General features: G+C 37.6%; 1 protein-coding gene across 1 annotated transcript in view; it reads left to right on the top strand.

The window, feature by feature from the left end:
- Positions 1 to 27,322, top strand: part of LOC150081831 (protein CASP-like) — a 448,000-nt gene that overhangs the window by 223,172 nt on the left and 197,506 nt on the right. Inside the window, exon 3 of the mRNA XM_090380333.1 lies at positions 25,060 to 25,168. Within this exon, the coding sequence (XP_090236459.1) occupies positions 25,060 to 25,168 (109 nt within the window). The remainder of the gene's footprint in view (positions 1 to 25,059; positions 25,169 to 27,322) is intronic.

The raw sequence follows: 27,322 nt of genomic DNA, 5'->3' as shown, positions 1-27,322 counted from the left end.
ACAGGATTCGTCCATCGTCATTCTACCGGCAGACAAAGGCCGCCGTACGGTTGTAATGGATCGCACTGATTACATGGCGAAAGCGCTACTACTTTTACGGGATACTACTGTATACAAACCCCTGACCATCAACCCCAACAGAGTTTTAGAACGATGGGAATCAGAGGTGAATATCCTCGTCAACAGTTGGCTGAAACAAGGGAAGATCACACAGTCAACCCGTAATCACCTCCGTGCTTCCGGATGTCAGATCCCACGGTTTTACGGCCTACCGAAAGTGCACAAAGAAGACACACCACTGAGACCAATTGTATCCTGCTGTGGATCACCGACTTACGAGCTGTCTAAATTTGTCTCGAGACTTCTTTCTCCTCTGGTTGGCAGGACCACCCACACCGTTTCCAACAGTGTTGAATTCATAAAGAGGATTCGCACTGTATCCATCTCGCAGAATCAAGTTATGGCATCGTTCGACGTCATATCGCTCTTTACCTCCATCCCTGTGGAACTTGCCATTTCTTGTGCAAAACAACTCTTGGACAATGATAGAACCCTCAACGAAAGAACTGGTCTCACACCCGATGACATTTCCACCGCCCTCAGACTGTGCTTAACAGGGGGTGCGATCATATTTAATGACTCAGTCTACCAGCAGATACATGGCACGGCCATGGGTTCCCCGGTCAGCTCAGTCACAGCAAACATCGTGATGGAGGAGTTAGAGGGACGTGCGTTTGCACACGCACCTGATCACATCGCCTTTTGGTGTCGCTATGTTGACGATGTGTTCGTGGTCATCCCTAGAGACTCAGGTCAGCGACTTCTATCATACCTCAACTCACTATCGCCCTTCATAAAATTCACGATTGAGCTGGAGTCGAACAACTCTTTACCATACTTAGACACACTTGTCCGACGTGAGGGCACATACCTGAGGACTACAGTTTATCGTAAGCCCATGTGTGCTGGCCAGTTTACCAACTTCCGGTCAGCACACGCGCGAGGCCACCTCCTCTCCACGGCCCGAACCTTGCTTACTCGCGCCTGGACACACTCCAGCTCCGCTGATGAAAGACGCAAAGAGGTGACTAGGGTCAAAGTAGACCTTACGAGGTGTGGCTACCCCATTGACGTCCTCGACAGGTGTGATCTACAGACACGTGACATCGTGACGACCAGCTACAACACCAACAGTGACGAGCCATCCACAAGGGCATTCATCCCATACTACCCCAACCTGTCACAACAGATCGGTAGAATCCTGAGAACGCACGGAATAAAGTGCATCCAGCTCCCAGGCAGGAAACTGCGTTCTTTCATTTCCAACGTGAAAACACCTGTCCCCACCCTTCTGCAGAGCGGTTTAGTCTACCGCATCTCTTGCCGTGACTGCACTAGCTGCTACTTCGGAGAGACTGGACGTCGACTCGAGAAACGTCTCTCGGAGCACAAAAGAGCGATCCGTTTAGCGGATATAGAACACTCAGCTATCGCCGAACATGTCTGGACAACCCACCACGACATCGACCCACACCGCGATGTCGTGGTGGTAGACAGATCCCACCATTACCTAAAGCGTACCTGGTTGGAATCATTAAATATAAAATCTTCGGATAAATCCTTAAACAGGAACAGTGGTTGCCAAGTCAACCCGATCACAGAGTCAGTAGTTCTGTCATTGGACAAGCGCTGGCCACGTCATCATGCGTCACAGCCACAGACGTCAACAAACAATTAACCTCGCGTCTCACGCACCTGGCAGTGCACATCTTCATTCCAACTGCCATTCATGTATTTTAATTCTGACGAAGGCTACCATATAGCCGAAAGCTCATATATATTTCTACTTTATCTGTACGCTCTGTGTTTAAGCCACAATAAAATTCCTCATTGAATGTCTCTGTAATAGGGAAAGAACAGGGATTGCTGGTTAACTTGAAGAGATCTTTTAGATGACTGATTCTCAGGAATTCTCGCCATATATGGAAAGAATATTCCATAATAAAGCGAATTTGAGATAGTACAGAGTTAACAGATTCTCAGAATAAAATAAAAAGTTTTTTTTAGATACAGATGAATTCACATTTTTGATATGATTATTATACAAAAGGTTACGGTTAAACCAAGTAAATGCGTTGTTTAAGATGAATTAAGTGCAGCAGATCCTGTGTTGCAAGAAATGGTACCATTGAAGTCCTCTGCTGGTCTATTTGATGATTTTATGCTTCACAGCCGAAATGGAGGTGTCAACATCAGTCCATAGATATTCATGTATCCGTATCGTTCAACAAGTATGCAGAAACCTATGTCTTGGGTCAGAACTTCAATTACAAGTCGGCACACACAAAAGAGGAACTGCGAATGGGGCCTTTACACATTGTAACAATACCAAGAATAATAAGAAACAGAAATCAACAAGCTAAATAGGATTTGCTAAATGCCAACCCCCGGTTAATGTCTTCAATCGTTTTGTAAGAAATGCCAGCAGTATACATGCCTCCCCTTGCATCAGAATTGCGCAGACCAAACTATGGTCTTCATTTATATTCCTCAGGTAACACCGAATAAATATACTAAAGAATTATAATACTGCGAAGCACTACATTTTGCACTTATTCAAGCAGGATGACTATAAGATCTATGCTGCGACCATGAAACGGGCTGAAGGTTGGGTGATATATAGTAGAATCACACAATATATTCGAATACTGTTAATTTCGACAGTTATACTCATATGACACAAAATCTACGCTAAGCTCAGTTTGCTCAAGGGTAACAGATATTTGATCATTTTTCTAAATCGTGTATAAAAATGGTTGTAAACCTTATCAAAAAACATAAGATGCAACCGTGCACTAAAAAGCGATAGAGGATTCCCAACGCATCCAATTTTTGAAGCGGTAGACCATAAGCATGGTGAACGATGGATAACTTCAGGTAATACACATGCACAAGTCTTCCCCTCCTTCATTAACAGTTTCTTCACAGCCTCCTTGGCTATGGAGCAACCATTAGTGAAGGGAAAGAGGTGTCCATTCCGGACCGTTTCGAATTTAACACAGCCCAGAATGAGCACACGGACCATAGAAGATTGGTCGACTCCGAAAAATGCGAAGTGTTTATTACATTTTAGCTCAATTTTAATTAGAAATACTTAAAAGTTACAGAATTCCGAAAAGTTTGTTCAATACATTTTCTGGTCATTTTTCACTGATATTTTCTTTTTCTTTGTTTTTTTTTTTTTTTTACACGGCCCTTCGTTATGTTTTTTTCACTAACAGAACTTTCGCCGTTCACTTCTCTAAAGGCTTTTCGATAAATTGCCACTTCATATTTAAAAAAATATATATATATATTACAGAAAGAAGTATTCAACAGAAAATTGAGTCTATATCTTTAAAACAATCAACTTTCTCTGCAGACCGGCAGAATTATTGACACTCACCAAATTCCAGTCTATTTCTGTTCTTCTTTCTTTTAGTGTAAGAACAGCTATTTGTGTAGCTAATCCTATTTTATACGACTATTTTAAGATAGTTGTCCTCCATCACTAGGAAGGTTATTGTTTCTTTACAGAGAGATATCAATTAGCATAATTCAATAAATAGTCAAAAAGAAAAACACAACCTTGGATTTATGGGCTAAGGATTCTTAGCTTTTACCGGTTAATTACTTTATATCAGAAACTTTATTCGGTTGTGAGGAGGCTGTTTTCAAACCCTTCTATACATAATAAAATCCTGTAAAATTCTTTTATAATCGTACGGTTTAATAATTAATTTTAATGCACTAAGAGATGCTGACTTTTTTTCTATTTTTTTTCACTTTTTACCTGTATTTCTTACTGTTAAAAATGGGTGAAAGGGAAGTGATAATTATATCGGTCAAGTATGGCATATTCAGAGACAGAAGAGAAGCAGTTTAGAGGACGGGACCTGCTTGACGATTTTTTATGTTTTTTGAAAAAAAAATCCTTATGGTCTGCATTCCTGAATAATATTTTTTCATTAAAGATTAATTTATCCACTTAGACACTTCTCTCAAGTTCTTGATACCCCACCACTTTCCTATTTCACTATTGATTATAGACAGTCTTAACTTTTTTTCTTTTCTTGATAGGTAATGCGTGTCTCAAGGGACTTCGGTCTTTTCAATAATTCCACAAGGATAAATTACATACCCTGTAGGGTATGTAATCTGAACATTTATCTCTTTTCAGTTGGATAAAGTATCGAGGTGCATCAACCACTTTGTTGCATCCCAACTTATTCCCTTTAAAGTTGCTACAGTACATCCAGTTGTAAATCTGATCTCTATTAAGAAGCGAGAGATTGCTCATTGGGTTTCCATTTCGATCTCTGGGGAAGTACTTGTTTATTATTTCAAAATAAATTTGTAGCGTTTTTTATACGATTATAGCGATTACTTGTCAACTGTTTCCTGGAAGGTATCAGGGAAACATTTGACAAATAATCGCTGTTATTCTGTCTTTCAGTTTTCTGGCAAAGCTTTTTGAAAAGAACATTTTTATGAATAATTTTCTTGATACGAATAACAGAAACAGAAAGCAAACCTCATCAGTAAGTCATGCGCTAATACGATGCAAAAGAGGTAAAAAGCTGCTTTAAGGACAACTCATGCGTTTCTCTTACGTTATCCATTTCCTCATATTTTGATAAATCTATACTTAGCACTCTTGTATTTACTTCTTTAGGGACTCGAAATTAACAGTAAACTGTGCACACAGTGCCACAAGAGCAAAGTAAAAAGTTGGGTGATTTACATAGCAAAAGAAAGTTTAGAAATGGAGCAATATTACATTAAACGATGCTACAAGTGTACGCACAAAGAGACCCCATTCGCAAAAAAAAAAAGGGGGTAAAAAAACATTTGGCTTCTAATGATGGAATTAGATATTTTAATAGTAGGAGCAGTAAATTACTTGCGAGGTGCCGGCTGTAAGCCTCTGAACTCTACAAAAACTATTCGAAACAAAATGAAAGGAAAAGAAATGTTAAAAGGAAGATGATATCTGAATATTATTACTCATAATGCACAGCTAATTTAAATGTAAAACAACGCTACGATGCGAACAAACATAAACATTAATTTCAGCAAAGGTCACATGTGACACACACACACAGCTTAAATACATATACGGAAAAAATGCATAAGTTTCTTGTTGAAATTTATGGAGAACCAGAAAACATATTTAGAAAATTATTTTCATTTAAAATTGGAGACAGGAGGACGAGAATTTTATAGCTGGATGAAGTACAGAAGTTACGTTCCAATTTAATACGGAGAGCAGAATTGGCACAACGAAACTTTCATTGCTTATGGTCTAGTTCATTACAATCTGATTAAACACAATTTAATCAGTTACCGGTCGCTATTAAACGAAGAAAAGTAATAACAACGGATTTAAATCTTTTAAAGTAATAAGCACAACGTACACTTTAACATAGTTTTAATTTTTAACGAAGTCAGCGGACAAAACGTATTTAATTGACGATATGATTGGGAGGGGCAAGCCATCTGTACTGGGGTCAAAAGGTTATGTTTAGAAAAGATGGAAAATGTATTATAGTAGGGAGATGAGAAAAGGGTGTTGTCTCTCCTCAGTACCGTGTACTGTTCAATATATATATGTAGACGTATATAATATAGATTTACAGTGATATTGGGCTGTACTTGGTGCAAGAGGGATTAGAGAATACGCTGGAAATACTGAAGAGAAGTTGTGAAGAATACGAAATGAGAACGAATATTGAAAGACAAAGTTATGGCAGCAAGAGATGGAAGGGAAATAATTATTAAAATGGAGGATGTGTGCAATATGTAAGATAGCATTTGAGAAGGGAAAGAAAATATTTACGGGGAGAATGGATAGTGACCGGTGAGTGGAGAGTCAAGCATTATGGGACTGAGACATGGGCAATGGGAATGCAAGAAACTGGGTTTTGGAGGTAGGGGGTGGAAGAGGCTTGAAAGGGGGAATTGATAGATAGGACTAGAAATGGGGAAATATCAAAAAAAAAAAAAAGGGTAGGAGAAAGTAGACACGTGATAAAAGTTACGAGGAAATCGAAGAAAAACTGAATTGAGCATGTACTGTGTACACCTAAATCTGATTTAAATAAAAGTTTAAAAAAAAATACTGGAGTAGGGATTTTAAGGGACGAAATTGATGGGAAGACAATCGAAAGAGAGGAACTGGAGTGTTTAATGATTTGATAGAGATTGATGGATGTCGTGGCTAGGGAGAGGGAGACACATAAATGTGATTGAGTCTTAGTTATAATGAGCCTGTCAGAGAATGTACTCGTATGATGATAATGATACGACACATTTATTCAGGTGGTAGGAACAGAGCAGCATATGCGCTCTGCTTGTAATAAAAATTAAGTTGTGATAAAGTATCGCAAAAAAAAAAAAAAATTCCCCAGCATGTGATGCTAATCGAACCCTAGACATACTGACCTAGACATACTGTGGCGCTGGTACTGCCGGATAATAATATATTTTTAATAGGAATTACGTCTGTTTTGTTTTTTTTTTTTTTTACAGAACATAAAAAACGGCACTAGCTCTAATATAAGACACTAATCTGTCTAACTGTGAAGCTGCAACTACGAGTTGCCCCCATGTTGCTTTGTTAATAACACTGAGAGAGAGAGAGGTCCGTGGTCCTCCTCCGCCCTCCATACGGCCGTTCTCGGTGCTTATTGATACTTCATTGATGGAAGAATATGCATCATCAGTATACATCATCCGATAACCCAGTGATGATCAACGCAAGGAGGAGATGCCAAGAGGTGCAAAAACATGTTTTAAAATGTAAGTTGATTATGCTCTGAGGCTGCCAATAAGTTTACTATAGACCCATATAAAATGGATCTACACGCTTTTTATTGAGCAGACAAAAAATACAGTTTATTGTAAAGGCATTGATCTCAAAATGTGAAGCTACTACCACAAAGTTGCTCCATGTATATTGTAAATTTAGCTCACTTTTGAAACATATTTTGTTATCTCTCACCTTAGGTATAATCATCACTTGGTTGACAGATGCTGTAATGATGAGATATCAACAACCACCAAAATGGCTCCCAAGGAAGTGACAGCACATTATTAATAAGTAATTATTAAGGGATTCAACATTTACCTAGAATGTTGTAGAATCACGTTTTTCATCAGTTGTCTAACCTCGAAGAAGTGATTTTCTAGTTAGATGGTCTCCCCGATACTGGGGAAGGAGGCTCGACCTTACCTTGATGCAACATTTCCAGATCGCTTTATTGGTGGGGGATCCAATACTTTGCCATTCACTATACAGAAGCAACAGATCAATGATTCTATTGCAACAATCGACGTGGGCATGCTTGAGCGAAACTGAGGGTGGGGGGAGAGACTGAATATCGCCTAGATATTCTGCGGATGACAAGAGGTGTTCATCCAGAAATTGACTAATCATGACAATGAGTGAACATAAATTGTCCTTCCCAAAGTAAGACTCTGCAAGAATGTCCTGGAATGTATTCAATCGCATGACTTAACCCTGAATGAAATCAGAGAAAAATTTGGGTTCATTTTGAAGTCCTCAAGTAATGGAAAACGACTGTATATCTGATACAGTTCGGCAGTCTTTTTTCCTTAACTTAAAGGTCCTTGATTGTAAACTATTTTAGGCGATTCGCAAATAAGGTTGCTAAGCGCCCGGGTTTGATTCGGACAGTCTTTGAGCTTACTGTCTGGTAAACAAATTGAGCAAATACCGAACATGTATATTATAATTTTATGCGTTTATTAGTTTAATTTTAGTTAATTTTTTTCTCGCGTTTTAATACATATTTTATTTTGCTATCGTTGTTTATGTAGAATGGTTTTCCATAATCTTTATAATTCTCTCGTAGCCAGAATGATAAAGTTTCAACGAAATTTTAATTATTATGGACGAATAGAAATAACAGTTTCCGATGAATCTGTATGAAGTAACTTTTTTTTTAAATTTTGAATATAGTTTCAGTTTAGTTCCATTGTATTTTAGATTAGTATTTCTTACTATTATCTACCTCTTCCCCCTTCGAAGAGAACTGTTTTTATGTTTGGAACTTTCCTCGTATGTGACCGGTGTTTATGGGAACCATCCGAACAAGCTTATCTATTTTGAAATATATAAACCACAGCTTCCAGTTTTACGCCTTTGGGCCAAACCGGATGCTGTGGATATGTGAAACCGATAGTTATTCGATGTTTCCTGAGGAGGTTTGGTAGCCCTACTTGCAAATGCGTAAAGCACCTGTTCTTCTCCATTCACTTCCCGCTTTCTGTCTGTCTGTCCACACGCATGTAACAGCTCCATTTATCCAGTGGAGTTTGAAAAAAAAAAAACCTATTCGTTAGATTTTAATGAAATTTTGTATTAATCGACCAATCTTTCTAAAAGATCGAATTATAAAATTTCATGAAACTCTGCCTATTAAAAGTCAAGTTGTTAAATGCCGAATGACCATTATGAACATGAACACACATTAGTCGTTTTACACATTTGCGAACGCGCGTACAAATGGGGAACATATCTGATCCACTGACATGTTTTTTCAAATGAAGAAAGCTCATTGTTCAATAACATATTTGTAGAAATTGAAGTGAACATTAAATTAAATCAAATTAAACTATTATTTAAAGGTACTGCAGCTTGTCGTTCATATAGATGCGTGTATATTATCTGTAGAAGAGCAGTTCACTGGTCATTTGCATATTGTTCGGGCTAAAAAACCTAGATATTCACGGAGAAAAAATCTACTCTCTTCATCTCAGATCGGTTAATTACAGCTAAGTTGAAGAGGACTTTAGAAATTCTTCCTCTAGTCGTCGAGGTAATCGAACTCAGACCAATCCAAACAGACGGCGATGTATCGTGCCTACTAATCTGCTACCGAGGGACACATTAAATTGAATGTAGACGCTAAGAGTAATTGTGCTCCCAAATATTTAATGTGAAAGTATGAAAAGGGTTTAAAACATTTATCAGTTATAGAAACGATCTTTATAGCTCCCAGTGTCTGATAGGTAATGTGGTAAACTGCTCGGCTGGAGACCGAAATAGAGTGTACATAGACCAAAATGTTGGAGTCCCGTGCGAACTAAAGTTTTTGCTATTTTATAATCTAAGCAATTCTTTTGAATTCCATGTAAGAAGATTGGTTTCGATTCATGCTCAAGGACAGACAGACAGTCAGTCAGAGTAATGTTGGCAACCTATTTCGTTTATTCTCTCATATCTAAAAAGCTATTAATAAGCATGAACTAGGCTCCCCCCGAAATTACGAATAATCATTTAAAGACGGGAGGAGAAAGAGACCTAGTTCGTATGGTCCTTTTGCGACTGCGAGTAATCTTAAAGAGAAACCTTTCACGTACCGAGATCAACGGGAGTAGAACTGATTGTAAAATACCTCGATTTTTCCCCCATCAAGCCAAAGGTAGAAGCTGGACACATGATCCTTCCTCTTTAGGGAGAATAAAGAAAGGTAGAACACCTTTGTTTGTTTGTTTATCCTTCATTGGTCTCAGGATTGGTGAAAACCTTTCCTTTCTCAAGGCAGGCAAAATTTTGTATTACTCTGCGGTCCGGTTCACTCCCGCCCCGAATATTTATTATTAATTACAGAGGGAGGGCCCAGACTGTGTCCTGTGTCTGAATTACTTCCTGTGCCAACGCTGATATTCTAGCAGGTGCTTGATCATATTTTACGGGAATCTATAGCCAAATATATATGAAAATGTAGAAATAAATTAACTTTTCTAGGAAATAATGCTGCAACATTATTGACTCCCCCAAATAATACATCAGTTGTAAAATACTAATATACAGTTATATTGACTAAATTATCGAAACTTAATGAATATTTTAAAAATGTATTGTTTAAATTGTAAAGTAACACATATGATATTCATTTGAAGACTTTAATCGTACAATTGAACCTAATTGAAACTTATTTTGATCCCGGTATTGAAAGAACCCTCTGAGTCAGGGATGCGATGCATATTAAGTTCTATGAAACACTGACTAATAACTAACTCCTGAAAATAGGATTGCGTACAATTAAAGTTTAAATACTTAAAACAGTGGGAAAATATTCCAGGGGAATTACTGTTTTTAGGGTAACTTGTTATTTTATACACCCACTGTCTCATACCTTAAAGTAAGATATAGCACAAAATTTAATTAATGTGAAACCGAAAGGGATGACTTAAAAAATTTTGATGAAATTAGTTTCAGAAAAGGATGGTTGGGATATCTACAGATTTCCAAAGACCTTTCAATCGGGAATGTATGGAGTATTTTGCAATCGGGTCACTTGGAGGGGGTAGGATAAGGCACATTATGAAAACAGGATTTTCCAGAGAAAGTCCAACAAAAATAGAAAAGAATTTTTTGCCTATGTGAACGATAAAAATTAAATGAATGAACCGTATTTCTATACTATAAAAGAGTAACGGGATCAGTACAGACGACCCCAAATGGTTGAGTTGAATAGGTTCTTTACATCTATGCTCACACGAGAGCACAGATGATAAGAATATAATTTCTACAATTTTAAATAGGTTCTTGTGCAAATTAATAAACTTGTATGAATTATTATCCAACTGTTCGACATTAAATGAATTTGCGACAGAGAATAAAGCTGTAGATGACAATGGCAGTTATTAGGTCTAAAAGAAAAGCAGCGCAAAGAGTTGTTTTTATCTTTCCAATTGTGCTGGAAGAAGCGACTAAGGAGGTCACTAAACCTTTATCTATAATAATAGTAGCGTTATTTGACTCAGGTTAAGTTCCAGAATATTGGAAATGTGCAAATATCTCTTCTCTGCACAAAGGGTGGGGTATTCTAAAAGTTTCATGTATATGTAACTTCTGGGAGCAAGAAAACAGGGTAACTTTTATAATAATGATACGTATCATAAGAGTGAACATGGTTTTGTTAAGAGAAGATCTTGTTTGACCAATCTGGTAAAGTTTTGTGGAGTATAGAAAATTTCAAAGGAACTGGATGCATTGAATAACTGATACAATTTAAGATACTGTGTGAAAAGTATCTTAGATTTAAAATACTTTGACACAACGTCACGTGAACATCTTTTTCATAAATTGGAGAATTTTGGGTAAGTTTCTACAGCTAATAAGCTGTTGGTTAACTGGTCGAAAAGAGTGTTTTTAAACGGTTTCTAATGTCTTTGGTGAAGTCTCTCAGGGTATTCTGCATTAGTAGGTTACTTTTAATTTTCTTTGATAATTATCTTGGTATTTCAAGTTTTGTGCCAATATTTGTTGATGGATATTACGGTGGGCAAGTTGTTAAAGTTGCTGCAACAAGATTTAGATATGATATGCAACTTGTGTAAAAATCTAAAATTAGCGTTAAGCTTTAATGCTAGTAAATAGAATGTTCTGCATCTAGTCACAGTAAACGCTCAACAAAAAAGGGAGGGGGGAAAGCGTTAATGGAGTTCAAGAACAAGAGGTAATTATCCAAGTTTACAGATCAGTGTTCAGATTTGAATGCTGTATGTGTAGCTTTTAGGGATTCATTTCAGGAAAGATACCGACTTTTCCTGAAAGAACACAAAGGAGGGGGAACAAGACTAGTAGATGCAAAGGGATAAGACTCCAGAAATCTCTGCAAGCTACAAATTTTCAAAATTGATCCTCTGCGCGGGTTTTTGATTGCTTGTTTAGAGTTAAAAGGTTTGAGCAAACTTAATGATGGAGGCAAATTTTATTTTATAAAGATTATACAAACAAGGGGACATATATTCATATTAAGGAAAGACAATTGTAAACCCGCATTTAAGAAAATTTGCCTTAAGTCAAAGACTAATCAGGTGTTGGAACAAGTTATCACCCGGTCTTGAAGTCGAAGCGTCTACATAAATCTTAAAGAGATTTATGAAAGTATTTTAGAGTAGATAAATTATGAAATTAATGGAAAGTGCAACATAAGATTTGCTTCTTGCATCATTCGGCTATTTTAATACTAATTTGCATATACAGAAATATATAAAAGTTTTTGCCACTGTAAAAGAACTATTGACAGTTAAGCCAAGTTAGCTGTGGATCTTTAGTCTCGTCATTTTCAGATTTTACATTTTCCCAAAGGTCGAAATGTAAAAGTAAAATTTTCCGGTGGACTTCGGTCCATTCTGAACAGTGCATTTCCTCAAAAACAAAGATGTGATTTCTTTACTATTCTCCGTATTTTTCTGTTACCCTTCACAGCTAATCTAGTCACGATTTCACGGTAGAAGACTGCAGTTTTAACCTGATTCAGCTCTTATACAAAGTTCTATGGTAACATATTGTTACCATAGAACTAATTTGCTTCCGATGATTGAGAACGATTTTCTCATTAGTGCCAATTTAGCTTAATGGAGGTATCAGATTAAAACGAGCCTTAATGTGCCGTAAAACCAGCAACAGTTTAAATGAATGCCGGCTTGTTTCACAGTTAAAACAATAATTATATATGGTATCATGTTCGGAAAACTCCATTTTTAAATCGTTTCACGTTTTCTGCTTTTTTGTATCATGTGCTTTGATTATTATTTGTAAATTCGCTACAAGCAAACATGCAATATTATCTTTGGTTGCAGCCTAATACATAGTTTTGCCTGTCCTGTGAACACCGGAATCTTGATATGGGTGTCTAGAAATTTCCCCCATGGCCTGTTGCTATGAATCGTTTTGCTGTGATTGTTACACCATTTGTACCCTCACCGCAACAAAATTTTTCTATTTGTTAGATAAATTTTCTTCCATTACCTTCTCTATGACCAGCCTTAACTATGGAAAAGTTGATGCTGCAGTTTGATCCTGTTGGATCTTCAGTTGCAACGAACTGGTTAATCAGAACACTACATTTCATAGTCTTTGACTTATCAGCCCTTGAGTAGTAAAACTGTTTCACGACAATGAGTGGTAACTATTATTAATGCCAGTATAGTCCGCAGCCCAGAACTTTCCTTAGAGCAGCGTGGCGTTAATGATCTTTCATTGCTATGCGTGGAGTAGTGGACATATAACGTGGTGGTAGATGGGATCATCAAAACACATAATTTGAACGCGTGTCCGAAACGGAAATCGTTAAAACACTAGATCAAGAGCTTTGTGAAGGGGATCAGTGCAAACAGAAGAGAACTCTTGATTTCCGAGAAATAAGTACTTCTTGATTCAACATTTAAAAGAAAGAACATAGCATTTGAAGCGAACGTGTTAAGTAATAAAATGTGCGAAACATAAGTTCGGTTGATTAACTGTAATCCACTTCTTGGTCGGACAGTAACTCCTATAAAAGATTCCGTAAGGGACAGAAATATAAAGTTATCTTCCAGCTCGTTTATTGATTGGAATTCCTCCTTGGTCACGTGCTGATGACTTACTTACAATGAAGTTCTCACCAGTTTCCTGATTGATCGCACAGTAAGTGCTCTCTTGGTTAAGCTGCCGTTAATCAGACAGTTGCCAACTACTCGCAGCTAGCCAGCCGACACACACAAACTTAATATGTCCTACTCACCCGGTAGACAATTGGTCCGATTAGAAAAATATTATTTTTTCTTGTGTCAGTTTATTTCTTAAATGAATGGAAGTGTCACATGGATTAATAGCTGATCAAAGTCGCACTCCTTAGATTTGGTCAAATAATTGCCATTCGTATTAAAAATGCGAGTGGAAATGTTACTGGATTTGTATATAAGAATGAATACATATCCAAGATGGAATAACTTTCGTATAGCTTGTCATTATTCTCTCTCTCGCTCTCTCTCTCTCTCAATATAATACGTACATAATTATCAGCTAACGTTAACTTGAAGTTCATCGCAACAGATGTTTGCTAAAGTATCCTTAAACTTGATTATTGCATCGTTCTGAAGAAAGCCTTGCTATGGTATAACAAGGATCTCCTCAAACCGTGAAGTCTCAAATAAGTAAACATAACATTTTGAGGGAGCAGGGAGTGTTAACCTTTGGAACTTTACTCCCCTCGAAAAATAGAGGAACCCATTCTTATAAGTCGCGGCAGTTTTACAGTTAGGTGAGGCTGTGTATGTGTCTACATTAGAAGGAAGGTGGGGGGGGGTCTCCAGAAATTTCTGTCGTCACAGTCGCCAAGACGCCGGAATGAATGACGGCTCATGAACGGTGTCGGTAGGCGCTGCAATGGTTGAATGAAGTTAACTCAGAGCCTGTGTTTACAATGCATACTTCACTTGTGAGTGAGTAGCTCACAGTGAGTGTAAACTTCCAGAATGTATGACAACTGCTGTGCTTCACTTGCCATGTTCCCTTCTAATGGGCTAAAATATTTTACAGGAAACTTTCAACAAGTTGGCTGCCAACTAAAAATTTAAACTCATTGAGGCTTAATTCATATACGGTTTCACCAAAACGGCGTTTCCTCGATGAGATATACTCAAATAAACGTGGAACCAAGCATGCAGCTGGAGTTATCGGTCGCCAGTTTAACTCGAAGTTATTAAAACTGATTGCGAAGATTAGCAAGTACACTAGACGAAATTTCCGTTGACTACTTGTGTCCTACCGATTTGACCTAAAACGTTGTAGTCATTACTCTTCATACTATTGTAACGTATTCCAGATTCCATTCTCGGTCAATCTGACTTGATAATGATGCTCAGATTACAAAGATATTCTTCCAGGCACTTTATCTTTCCAGTTAGCAAACACGACAACTTTTTGTAATACTAACTCTCCTAGCGCAAACGTTAAACAGGGGTCAAAAACTGAATAAAGAGAAACTTTCGGCTGAAACACATTGTACCCCGTGTGAACTCCTTTTCAGTACAATTTAATAAGGTACCATCAAAAAACTAACTATGGTTAAGAAAAATTTCCTACTAACAATTTATGATAATTTAATTTTAGATATTTTCTTAATTTCATAGACTTAGACCGTGCTTCGTTTAGACGGGATGTTTGAATGAAGTGAGCATTTAAATATTTGCTGAAGAAAATTCAGTATGATTTAGGATCTATAATGAATTACAATTTGGGGTTCCTCCATAATTGTGGTATACACACTCTTAAGGATGCGGGTGGGAAGCAAAGCAGCTCAGTGGAATAGTATTTTAATATCCCTCTTGATTATCCTAATTCACAAACCAGAATGAAGCATATTTCGAACACAGCCAGTTTTGTTTTATTTTATTTTGAAATTATTGTGGATACCAATTAAAACTATTATATTTTATTTAGCTTTTATTGTCATTCAGGGGTTAGCAAAGATTTGTTGTTTGACATATGTGAAATGAAAAGAAGCCTTACATGAAGCAGTTTTCTAGTAAAGATAAACAAATATTCAAAGCCTTTCAATATAAAAAGTCTGACTGCTTATTGCTTCTAGGTTTTCTATTACTATCGTGCACATTTATAGCTGTGAGGAGTCTGTTATAAATCGTTAGCCGTTTTCTTTCCCGTCGTATTCTTGGAACAGATAATAAAGCTTACATTTCTGACGGATATAATGGAAGTTCTTCATAATGGCTAGCACAGATTTAAGTCAGCGTTTAAAATTCCAAAGAATCATTGAACGTCTTTTGTGCTATTTCGCCCGTTATTAAAGTTTGAAAAGTGTGCTCTATTATTGGAGAATATTTGTGAGGGAGCTGTAACTGATCATGGGGTTCATAAGAGGATGAATCAGTTAAATTTATGAATGATGATTACATTCATTAGAATTACAAAATTCATCGATACGCTACAAAAAACATTTATAGGATGTTTGGATAATAATACTTGTGCATGTAGATCGTACATGGTCTCATGTAAATATAAATAAGATTTACCTGAAATATAAACTGCATACATCGGTCAGGATCTGATTATATATTGTATTTCCTTAGTGACCTTTCTTCCATTGGATAAAATCGTTGCTTTACTGCACTACATTAACTCCAACAAAAGATACTAGCACAATTGGGAAGGGGGTAGAGGTTATAGAGGCTCGGCAATCTGTGTTTCTTAGGATTTCTAAATGGTCGTTTTGAATATTGGGAAACTCAGGGTATAAGATGTTATTGAGTTGTCTGTAAAACTCATTCGTGTATTCTAAAGCTGCTGTTCTCTTGAGGGTTGAAGAACCGTAAAAAATTGAAGGGAGGAACTCTCTACTTTCTCCTAAAACAGGCTCAGACCTTTTGAAAAGGCCTTAAGCTCCTTTATCACTGAGTGATAAGCAAGACCACTGAGGAAAAAAAAAAAAGTTGCATACCTCTAAAAATTCCCATAATGATCGCAGATTAGAGTGAGAGTGTGTGAAATATTATTATTTATTTATTTATTATTATTATTGTTAATTCAGTGTTATATATCTTCTAAGAGAAACTGGAGGGGAAGGATAATATTAAGATTGCGGCGGGGTTGATATTCGATAGATGGAGACATCTAAGGCGACCAGGACGGTGTCTGAAAATTGCAAATACTCACCGGTTTTGCGAAGTAAAAATACCGAATTTCTTAAACAGAAACCCTACACCTCCGCTATTTGACAAGACCTTGTTTAGGAGGACCGTGCCTTTCAATCCGGACTTTTATACGAATGGCGAAGAACGGTGGTAGTCAATGTGCTAACCGCAGGGGCTATCGTCCTGATCAGCGTTTCGCAAACTGGGTCCGTGTCCGTAGACCAGTTCCAGGGGAAGGTCCTCGAAACGTTCAGAAGATATCAAGTAATATGTGTTTATTTTCTTAAAATATATTCTGATAGAATCACAATGAATTTCGTTATAGAACATTACTAATTTTCGATACGATTAGTATATATAATTGTATACATATTTCAAATTATTCGTTCTATGCATAGCAAATTGATAAAGTTATTATATATCTGTATAAAAATAAGAATAAAGTTGAGTTGTTTCACGCATTAATCTTTGAATTTTCTTTTCAGAAAACCCAGTGTTCATACTGGGTTTGGATTTTTGAAGGGGGTCCGTAAATCACAGTAGTTTAGGAACCGTTGGTCCTGATGACCCCTATTGCGGTCTAGCGATTTGAATTTAACGCGAACTTTCCATGCGTGTTAAGTGGCCAAATCGCTTGCCGTTTACAGACAATCGCATTAGGAAATTGAGTGGTATAAACCAGATAAGGAATATAAGATAATATATATATTATAAACTATATTATATAGTTAATTACATTTCCAGGTTTGTGCTATCCGGGCAACAGAACCAGAGCACTTTAAATTAACCTGTAATTTAGTGGTATAACATTGATATCATTTACCAGCACGCTGACTACTCGAATTACTGATGACCTTTCAAGGTCGTCCGTAATCGAGTGATGACCTGATGCCCTTGGTGATTAACAGTTCTGTACAGTAACGAATTTCATTCACTGAGGATGACGTTATAAACTCAGTTTTAAAGCCATTTTTGTTCAGCAGGTGTTTTAAGTTTGGGCTGTTATTAACATTTATAACTTCAGCACTCACTGTATGGTGTGAGATAGTTGGAAACAAAGGTATAATGCGAGTAGGAGTAATCTACAGACCAGGTGATTGTGAAGATTATGACGAAAGCCTCTACATGCAAAGGGAATGGGCAAGTAAGCGTCAATGTCTTATTATGGGTGATTTCAATTTGCCTCTAATTGATTGGAGAAAATGGGAAGGAAACTCGACATGGGGAACAAAATTTTTAAATCAACTAGATGACTGTTATTTGTATCAACATGCCAGGGAAAGTACTAGAGAAAAGAATATCCTAGACCTCATCATCACCCATGAATCAGATGACATAACAGGGCTGACAGTAGAGGAACAGTAGCAGGAAGTTCTACGGTGGATGATGAAGAGAGAGGTAGCAGTAGTAAAAGGCAAAGGGATGGGTTTTAATTTCAGAAAAGGAAATTACGATGCCTTAAGGTACTACATGGCCTCTATTAACTGAGTAGATATCGCACAGAGAACGAATACAATTGAACTGCGCTTTTAAAACATTAATCACAGACGCCTTGAATGCATATTTACTATTTAAAAAATACTCCACGTGGAGGGTTCCAAGTTGGATGAATAGTGAAGTTGCCACATTACTTGAGCAGAAAAAGGTGGCATGGAAAGGTTACAGAGCAATAAAAAGTACTGAAGCCTATAACAGCTACAAGATGATCTGTAATAGAGCCACAGAAAAGGTTCGACAGGCAAAGGCAGTTTATGAGAAATCGCTAGCAAACAGAGCAAAGAGGTGGTGGGGGGGGGGGATAAGGAATCCTTCACATATATAAATGCTAAGAAGAGCAGGACAAACCAGATCGGACCTTTACCTAAGGGAAAGGGGATAGTATTAAATACACTAGCTTTCGTTGCAGATGAACTCAACTGAGTTCATCTGCAGCAAAAGTGCATCGATATTTACAAATGAAAAACCTTTTGTGGCAATGGGAAATTGTGGGAGCGAAATTAAAAAATATGTAATTAATGATATTGAAATTTCGCAAGATTATTTAATGAAAAAACTTTCGAGCCTACAGGCCAGTAAGGCTCCTGGAGTTCATGGAAGATACCTTATAATCTTAAGGGAGGCGGTAAATGAGTGCATTGAACCATTGAGGCTAATTATGCAAGCATCACTAGACTCTGGGGAAATTCCGTTGGATTGGAAAAGTGCAAATGTATCTCCCATACATAAGGGTGGTTCTAAGAGTAAAGTGGGAAATTATCGACCTGTCAGTCTGACTTTAGTGGTAGGGAAAATCATGGAGGCAATGATCAAGGGTGGAATTCAGGATCATTTGGATAGAATTGAAATTCTCAAGGATATTCAGCATGGTTTTGTATAGGAAAATCATGTGTAACAAATCTGGTTCGCTATTTTGAAAGGGTCACTCATGAGCTGGATTTAGGGAATAATTTCGACATTGTTTATTTAGATTTCAGCAAAGCTTTTGACTCAGTCCCACATGAGCAGTTGCTTTATAAGCTGGAACAGGTTGGAATCACTGGGAAAATCCTTGGATGGATAGCAGGATGGCTTCAGGGTAGGAGGCAGAGGGTTGTGATAAATGGCCATTCCTCAGATTAGGTTGATGTAAGAAGTGGGGTTCCCCAAGGATCAGTATTAGGACCACTGTTGTTTTTAATTTTCATAAACGACATTGATGAAGGGATAGAGGGCGTGATGTCTAAATTTGCAGATGATGTTAAAATTGGTAGAGTAGTTAATGATCACTGTCAAGCTGAGCTTCTTCAGAGAGACCTAGATAGGCTTTAGGAATGGTCAGAAAAATGGCAGCTATGCTTTAATCCAACAAAGTGTAAGGTATTACACCTGGGAAACAGTAATCCCAAAATAACTTATTCACTTGGTGGAGTTCAACTAAACCCAGTACTGGAGGAAAGGGACTTGGATGTTAGGATAGGGTCAGACACGAAATTCTCTGAGCATTGTAAACAGGTTGCAAGGAAGGCCCATGGTGTCCTATCGATGATCTGTCGAACTTTTGCAAGTAGAGATAGGAACGTGATAATCCCATTATGTAAGGCTTTTGTTAGACCACACTTGGAATACTGTGTTCAAGTATGGAGACCGCACCTAAAGAAAGACATCGAGCTTCTTGAAAGGGTGCAAAGACGGGTAACTCGCCTGGTGAGATCGGCAAAAGGGCGTCCTTATGAAGAAAGACTTCGAATATGTGGGTTGCAGAGTTTGGAAACTAGACACCTTAGAGAAGATTTGATTGAGGTGTTTAAGGCTCTGAGAGGCATCAGTAAAATGAATGAGGACGAAATTTTCAAGATTATAAATGATGCTAGAACTAGGGGACATAAATTCAAGTTACGAAGTGAGATGTTTAGTTTGGACTGCAGGAAGTTTTATTTTAGCCAGCGAGTTATAAATTACTGGAATAAGTTGCGTACATGGGTGGTAGAGGCTGACAGTTTGGGGAAATTCAAAGGTCACCTGGATAGTATCTTCGGGTCAGGGAAGCGCATAGGATGACAGGTTTAATTTCCTTTTCTTTTATTAATTATTACTTTTTTATCATTGTTTTACTCTTTTTTTTTTTTTTTTTTTTTTTTTTTTTGGGCTGGTGCAGCAGCATAAGCCATAGGCTTTCTTTCACCATGCGGCAATTACTAATACTAATAACAGCACTATGTTAAAGAATTTAAAAAAAAAAAAGTTCTGTTTATCTGCATTTCGCAGTGTTTCTTTGCGAATCAATAGTTTGCATAGCATCAATGGTTTGCCCAGAATTGCGAACCAGATAAATTTAACCATCATAACGTCATCCCACCTTCCTTGGTATCTCTTCTCCATTGATTTCCTACTGTACTGGTGGAATCTCTTCCCATGTTTCTTCATTAACATCATCCATATTTGGCCTGAAGAAATCCAGACGAGAGGGCAAGTAATAGAAGGTGATTGACATTCTGCGCTTCATTTTGCTCATTTTCAATCTTAATGTTACCAAGGAAGCCATTTGCTACACCGCGAACGGCTACCAAACATTTCGCTCACTATCAGTTATTTAATGTTACAGTTCTTGTGAAACTAGCAACTACTTAACTTGTGGACCAGTAAATATTCCACCCTTAATTTTTTTTATCAGACATTTTGGGAAACGTGGACTGTATATATGCTTCAAGGTGCCGTTTTAATTACTCTGCTTTAGCAAATTGTTTGATCAGTCCTAGTTAGATTTTGGAGCGGAGGAAGCAAGATATGTTTTTTTTTTTTTAGAATCAATGAATTGTTTACTACATTATGTGCTACGCTGCAACCCAATTCTGGTAGCTCATTCTCTTCTCCTGTAGTGCTAATCTACTGGTCTGCTGTCCTAGAGGCAGAAAAACAAGGGAACTTAGTCGTAAATTCAGAAGGAACCTCATTATGAAGTTCCCACAGACATTCCATTTATAATGATCATATTTGATCTTCTTTGTAACATATGTTTCACATTTCTATGGTCTTCTTTAATATCAACAGAGTCGTAATAGGAATCTATGAGTGTTGCTTCTTGTTGCGAAGCAATACAATTTTCAAACTTTCACTCCAACTGTCTATTAAAGGGGCCACTCTTCTTGATCGTGACTAATACCGGTGTCTTCATTAAGGATTCTGAAACAGTGTCAAAACATGCATAAGTGACGTGGTATCACGAAACTGACCATGTGATATTGACCTGCAATTACCACAGGAGACGCGAGGTGTTCGTAACTTGTCTTGGTCACCCATAGGCATTCCAAAATTAGCTTCGTATGCGCTGAAAAACGTAGTGCCACTCATTGACGATGTTACGCTTCATCTTCTTCGCGACTTATGTAATATTTGCAAACAGAGCCAAAAGATAACTTACACCTTCGTTTAGTATTTAGAAAACTACAAAAAACCCCTTATTATACGCGAATACTACAGGCCTTTCTTATATCACAGTACTGGTACACGCTTTTGTAATGCATATAAATGTGCAAGAACATAAAACCTTTAATTGTCGCCGAAACATCAATACTAAAAGCGAATGGCAATCAATGGTTCAGCACATATAAGAAACAGTTAATTACAAACAAACATTTCTGTTACATCGTGTATATTGCTGCTTTTCTTCATTACCATCTTTTCTGCTTTATTTATATTTTAACTATAAATCCTTTCAATCTTATTCGTGAACCTTGTCCTGTGTAAAATATTAATCAGATATCATTTTGTTGTGAACTGACTTTATTCCTGAATTATCTTTTCGTCTTACGGCTAGAGGAAAGGAGGAATGTCTAGATGTTCTTTTTCGAGGCATTCAAAGAGAACATTTTCCCTAATACGCACTAGTGGCAAGTAACACACAACTAACTGCATTGCAACTTGCAGTTGTTTTTTGCAATTGCCTTGGCACTAATCGAAAGTAAATCCACCACATATCCCTGCATGATTGTTGTACTTGCCTGCATTTTGCAGTACTGTATTCTATTATATTTAAAGTGTGCGCCGCGGCGCCCTAGGGCACTGCAGCGAACTCACAGGGGTACCGCGGGATATTTTAAATTTTCCAGGGAAACACAGCGATGATCGACATCTGTCGGACACCGCGCGAACTACTAGCTCGAGGTAGTTCACAGTTTCAACGTTACTTAAGTCGTTTGGACCTAACTACTTAATAAACGGAACTGTTAGGTATTTATTTTGGCCTAGGGGAGTTGTGAACCGAGACAGGTTGGGAACCTCTGATATATGGAATCGTTACATTGATGGCATCATTATTATCGAGAGAGGCACTACGAAACAGCTGTTGGATCACGCCAATAGCATCATACTGTCCTACAATTTTATAGCAGGGATAAAGGAATCACGCCAGATATCAATAAGCAAGAACAGATAGCAGCGTGATCTTTATAGAAAACTGGTGTATACCAACAGAACTCTAATCTGCATTAAAGTAAAAACCATTCATCTGCTTGGGTATTCGGAAATATAGCGAGAATCTAACAAACAACGACTATGAAACCTGAAAATATACGCAGGATTAGAAGAAAGCCGGCAAAATACTACTATCCTATTAACTTGATCAACTGGTATCAGCAGCTATCAGTGGGGGATACGAGCGAAAAGGTCGTGTTATGGCGAAAACATCTTTCTTATTCTGTATTAATACAGCGTAGGCCATCTTCAAGGCCGGTGAGGGGGTTACGATTCATTCTGGACTGCGTGAAACACGACAGATGGTGAATTCTAAGCTGAACAGTATACTGGCGTGTCTGTGTTGGGGAGGGAGAAGGAACTGCGGGCGGTTACGAATACATCGCGCAGTTTTTCTCAAATCTTCATGAAATATTTCAGTCCGCCACGGAGCGTATAAAAGGATGGACAGCTGATATATCGAGGCACATTATGGTGTGCTTTCTTTTTAATGATGAATATGAGCGTACAATTGTATTATTGTATCATTTAGATTGTACTGTATATTGTTTTAGATTACCATTGAACTAAAACAGATGGCTTTCAACTATTTCACTATAAACACAACTGCTTATCGTGACATTCAAAAAGTACAGTGTCTAGCATGTCATAAGTGGAATACAGATATTTCTAGTCGCTCAAATTTTTAAACTTTACATTAATTTTCCGTTTTTTCCATTCTCTCAGTATCCAAAATTCAATTGACATTCCATTAAGTTAATAAGTCTGAGTCAAGTTTAAGCTATTTTAATTATTAAAAATATCGTTACAATATTCTCATTTGTTCCTCTTGTTTAACACATTCCATTCCTCTAACGGCTGAAACTGCAACGTCAAAACTTTGTAAATCTATTTCTTTATCCCAGAAATGTTCAGTAATAACAGTTCTAAGCTGCTTTATTAAAGTTTTCTTCATATACATATGCAGAAATTATAATTATTACATGCAGAAATAAATAGTACTTGTTATATTAGTCGTATTTATTCATTCATTCAGTTTTCATCGTTCTTCTCCTGCCTTTCTCGTGCATTTGCCATGCTCTTGATATTTCCGACTGCCCTCCCTTTATCTGTGGGAAATTGTTTCTCGGACAACTGATTGTTTTTATTTTCTCTGCCACACCTGCTTCTACTTTATTATTGCCTTTTCCTTTTTAACTTATAAGATTACTTTTTGTCTGTCTCTGATCGAGTGTTTTTAATTTATTCTCAGGTTTCTGCGAGTATGTCTAGAGCCCCCTCCCTCTTCCCTTCCAGGTAAGCATACTTCAGAATAACGGGAAGAAAATTGATTTTTTTTTCACCTTTTCACTTCGCCTTTTCAGCTCCATGTTTATTTTTATAGGATTCTTTGTGTCTGATAAAAAGTAATTCTGTCTAGTGAAATCCATTTATATCGTGTATTATTTTCTCCTCTGGTCTTTTATATTGCTTCGAGTTTTTGTTTTCCAGTTGTACATTCTGGTATTTTCTAAGGAATCTCGTCATGAAATACAAGACAAGTATTTTGCTGTATTTGAAACTATAATGCGCATTCTCTTATTTGTTTTGTTCGTTATTCACTTGCGCGTGGTTAATATACAAACATAAGGTGAATATTAATCACACAATTTGAAAGGGTGAAAAGCATTTCACCCTTTAAAATTCTGTGATTATTTTCATTAACCTTGCACGTAGTTTCCAAGAAATTGTATTCAGGGCATTAGCTAGGTTACGAATTAAATCTCGGTTGTCCCACATCAGTCTTCCTAGATGTTATAGTCAGAGTTTTTATGATTTGTATTTGATGGCATCGGGCCAGACCTGTGTTTATTACTAAGATCAAAGGGAACACGGCGAGGTCCTCGATTCAGGGAGCCCAAACTCTAAATTAACGAAGCTCATTTTTATACGAAGTGTTTGAAAATTTCTGAGACTGGTCGCAGTTGGACGAGACAAAAATATTTTGTATTTCTCTTGTGTACGTGTGGCCGATGACAATTAATAGTTTCACCGATGGTTACGTTTACTGAAAATGGGAGAACATGCTTGATGCTTCATTCCTCCATTTCTATGAAGCGTTTTCATTACATAGTATTGTTAAATGCTTCATTCCTCCATTTCTATGAAGCGTTTTTGTTACCTAGTATTATTAAAAGGCAATGTACTTTTTCTTGTACTTCTCTCTCGGAAGTTATAGGACTACTTTCTAACATGTAAACGCCAATTCCGTTAAGTGACCCGTTTGTATCCACAGCCTCTTTAAATAAACACTCTTAATCTGCTAAAACAGGCCACATCTGGAGTTGTGTTTATGTGTGGTGGTTTTCGATATTTATTCAAAGTTAAATTCTACAATTTAAGCTTGTTTGCTTTCTCTCACAAACCAAATGAGTTAAAACTTATTAAAAATACGATTGCATACTCTAAATGGACTAATTATAAATTATTATAATTTGGGCATTACAAACACGCTGATTCAACATATCAAAGTTTGTATTTTTATGTTGATTTAGATTAAATTGTTTACTAATATACAGCTTGACGTGTACATTTACTTCTTACATATTTATTATACGTGTTATTATTTCCTCTCCTTAGAGAAATTGTAGTCCAAACAAGAGTGGCGGACAGCATCTTCAGTATTCCAAAACTGCCGTTGTTGACAAGCTGGAGGAAGCAGAAAGTAAGCTCACCGAACTCCAAAGTGGTGAGTCAATATTTTTTTAAGTATTTTCATCATTCCCTGACAAAAACTGGTAAAGTTTGGTCTCATAGTAAGAGTCACTCCTATTCGGTTTGCGTATAATAGCTTTTGTCATGGGATGATTAAAAGCTTAATTTTTACACGCATTTCTTTGTGAAGAAACAGAATAAACTTAAGTTATTAGAATATAAATCTGTAACACCGAGACATTTCTGACTGTTGCCCATGAGAAAATAAAATCTGGATTACTGGATTGAACTATTCACTATCCGAGGTACAAAATGAGTAAAGGGATGAATGGCAGTGCAAAATGAATCTTGGAATGCAGAACATATTTTTTTTTTTGCTTCGTTTTAACTTTTAAATTCTGTATACTGATTCCAGATTATTCATATTTTACATTTTCTGATGATACGTTTTGGTACTAAAATTATACAATGATGTTAATTATACAAAGACCTACAGCTGATACGATTGATTTAAGATGACTCTGTGCTGTGGCTTACACCATGGCCGGTAACATTTTGAAACTCACATTCTCCTAAAATATCATAATGAAAGACCCTCGTCGTGTAAATCGTCTCTTGCTGTTGCTGCTCATTAATGTGATCACGCGTGGCTGCTTTCATTTTGATCGACAATTGACTTAATTTTCAGTAATAAACATTTCTCTTCTCCGAAACCAGTCTGGAAAACAAGGCAGAGTTGCACCATAGAGGGGTGTGGTTAGCATTATGGTTGTGCAACTCTTTATCGAACTCTTTCAGTACTATTCATGGATTGCAGAAAGTATAAATGACTGAATATATACACTAAACGATCACAGAATTATGACCACCTACCTAATACCATATTGTGTGCCACCTTTCGCACGGATAACAGCCGTTATTCGCTTAAGCATTGACTCCATTAGAAGGCGTTCATAGGGATCTGCAGCCATGCTGCCTGCAAGGCTTTCCACAGTGTTGGAATAGATGATGGTTGCTGGTCAATACGCCTCACTTCCCTTTCCAAAACATCCCATAGCTTTTCAATAGGATTAAGGTCAGGTGGATTTGGAGGCCAATCAAGATGAGTGATAATTTCACTGTGTCCTTCGAACCACTCGTGCACAGTGCTGGCCAATGACATGGCGTCTTGGAAGATTCCGTTTTTGTCTGGGAGAAAATGCAACGTGGCAGGGTTCCCATGGTCTCCTAAGAGTTGCCGGTAGACCTCATCAGTGAAAGGTTGGTCCATACGCACCAGGAGAACCCTAGTTCTTGCCAGCAAAACAAGTCCCATATTAAGAAACCACTATCACCTGCCTGGATAGGGGGCACTGTGCACGAGGGGTCCATAGTTTGTGCAACACACGAATGCGTTCGTCGGCGTGCTGTGCAAGGCATTTGGATTCATCCGACCAACATACTCATGTCCAGTGTCCAACCAGCGTGTTGTTGACACTACAGCATTCGCCGTCGACGATAATCAGCGGTGAGGAGAGGATGCCTTTTGGGTCGTCTGCTGTGGAACATCATAGATCTGAGTATACGGCGCATCGTCATTTTGCATATTGTTCTTGCATTGCAAGTCAAAAGGCAGGTCAGCTGTTGCACGGTGACCTGCCGTTGAACTCGTACAACCGGCAACCTTCGCTCACCACGAATATCCACCTTGCGTAATCATTTATAGTTCTGTAGGCGGGTGGTAATTTTACCCGTTTGATACCATTCTGTGTACACCTTAACCACAGTAGGCCGTGAGGAACCCACAAGACGTTCCATTTCCGATATGGAAGCACCTGACGCACGAGCTCCCACAATTATGTCCTTTAGAAACTCCGTGATATCTTTACTACATCCCATTCCTGCTATTTTATTACTTTGACTTGCACGACCAGATGCAGATTACCACTGCTCTAGCGTAAGAAGCTGTTCGGCTTTTTGTATGCAGCAATAGTCCATTATAGCAATAGTGCATTACAGATGGGGTGGTCACAAATCAGTGATCACTGGGTGTAGATGCCCTCGTTCCTATCTCGCATGTTACTCGGAAATAGTTACGTGAAATGTATGACATCGTAAGCATTCTTTAATTTTTGGAAACAACCGATTTTTTAAAATATTTTCCATGCATTATGTGTGGGGGGGGGGATGAAGAGAAAATTGAGACCTG

Source organism: Mastigoproctus giganteus, chromosome 8 (genome assembly GCF_048544385.1).
Source record: "Mastigoproctus giganteus isolate SK-2022 chromosome 8, ASM4854438v1, whole genome shotgun sequence".
NCBI classification, from domain to species: domain Eukaryota; kingdom Metazoa; phylum Arthropoda; class Arachnida; order Uropygi; family Thelyphonidae; genus Mastigoproctus; species Mastigoproctus giganteus.
The sequence above is the reverse complement of the archived record's forward strand: the minus strand, read 5'-3'. Positions and strand labels throughout refer to the sequence as shown.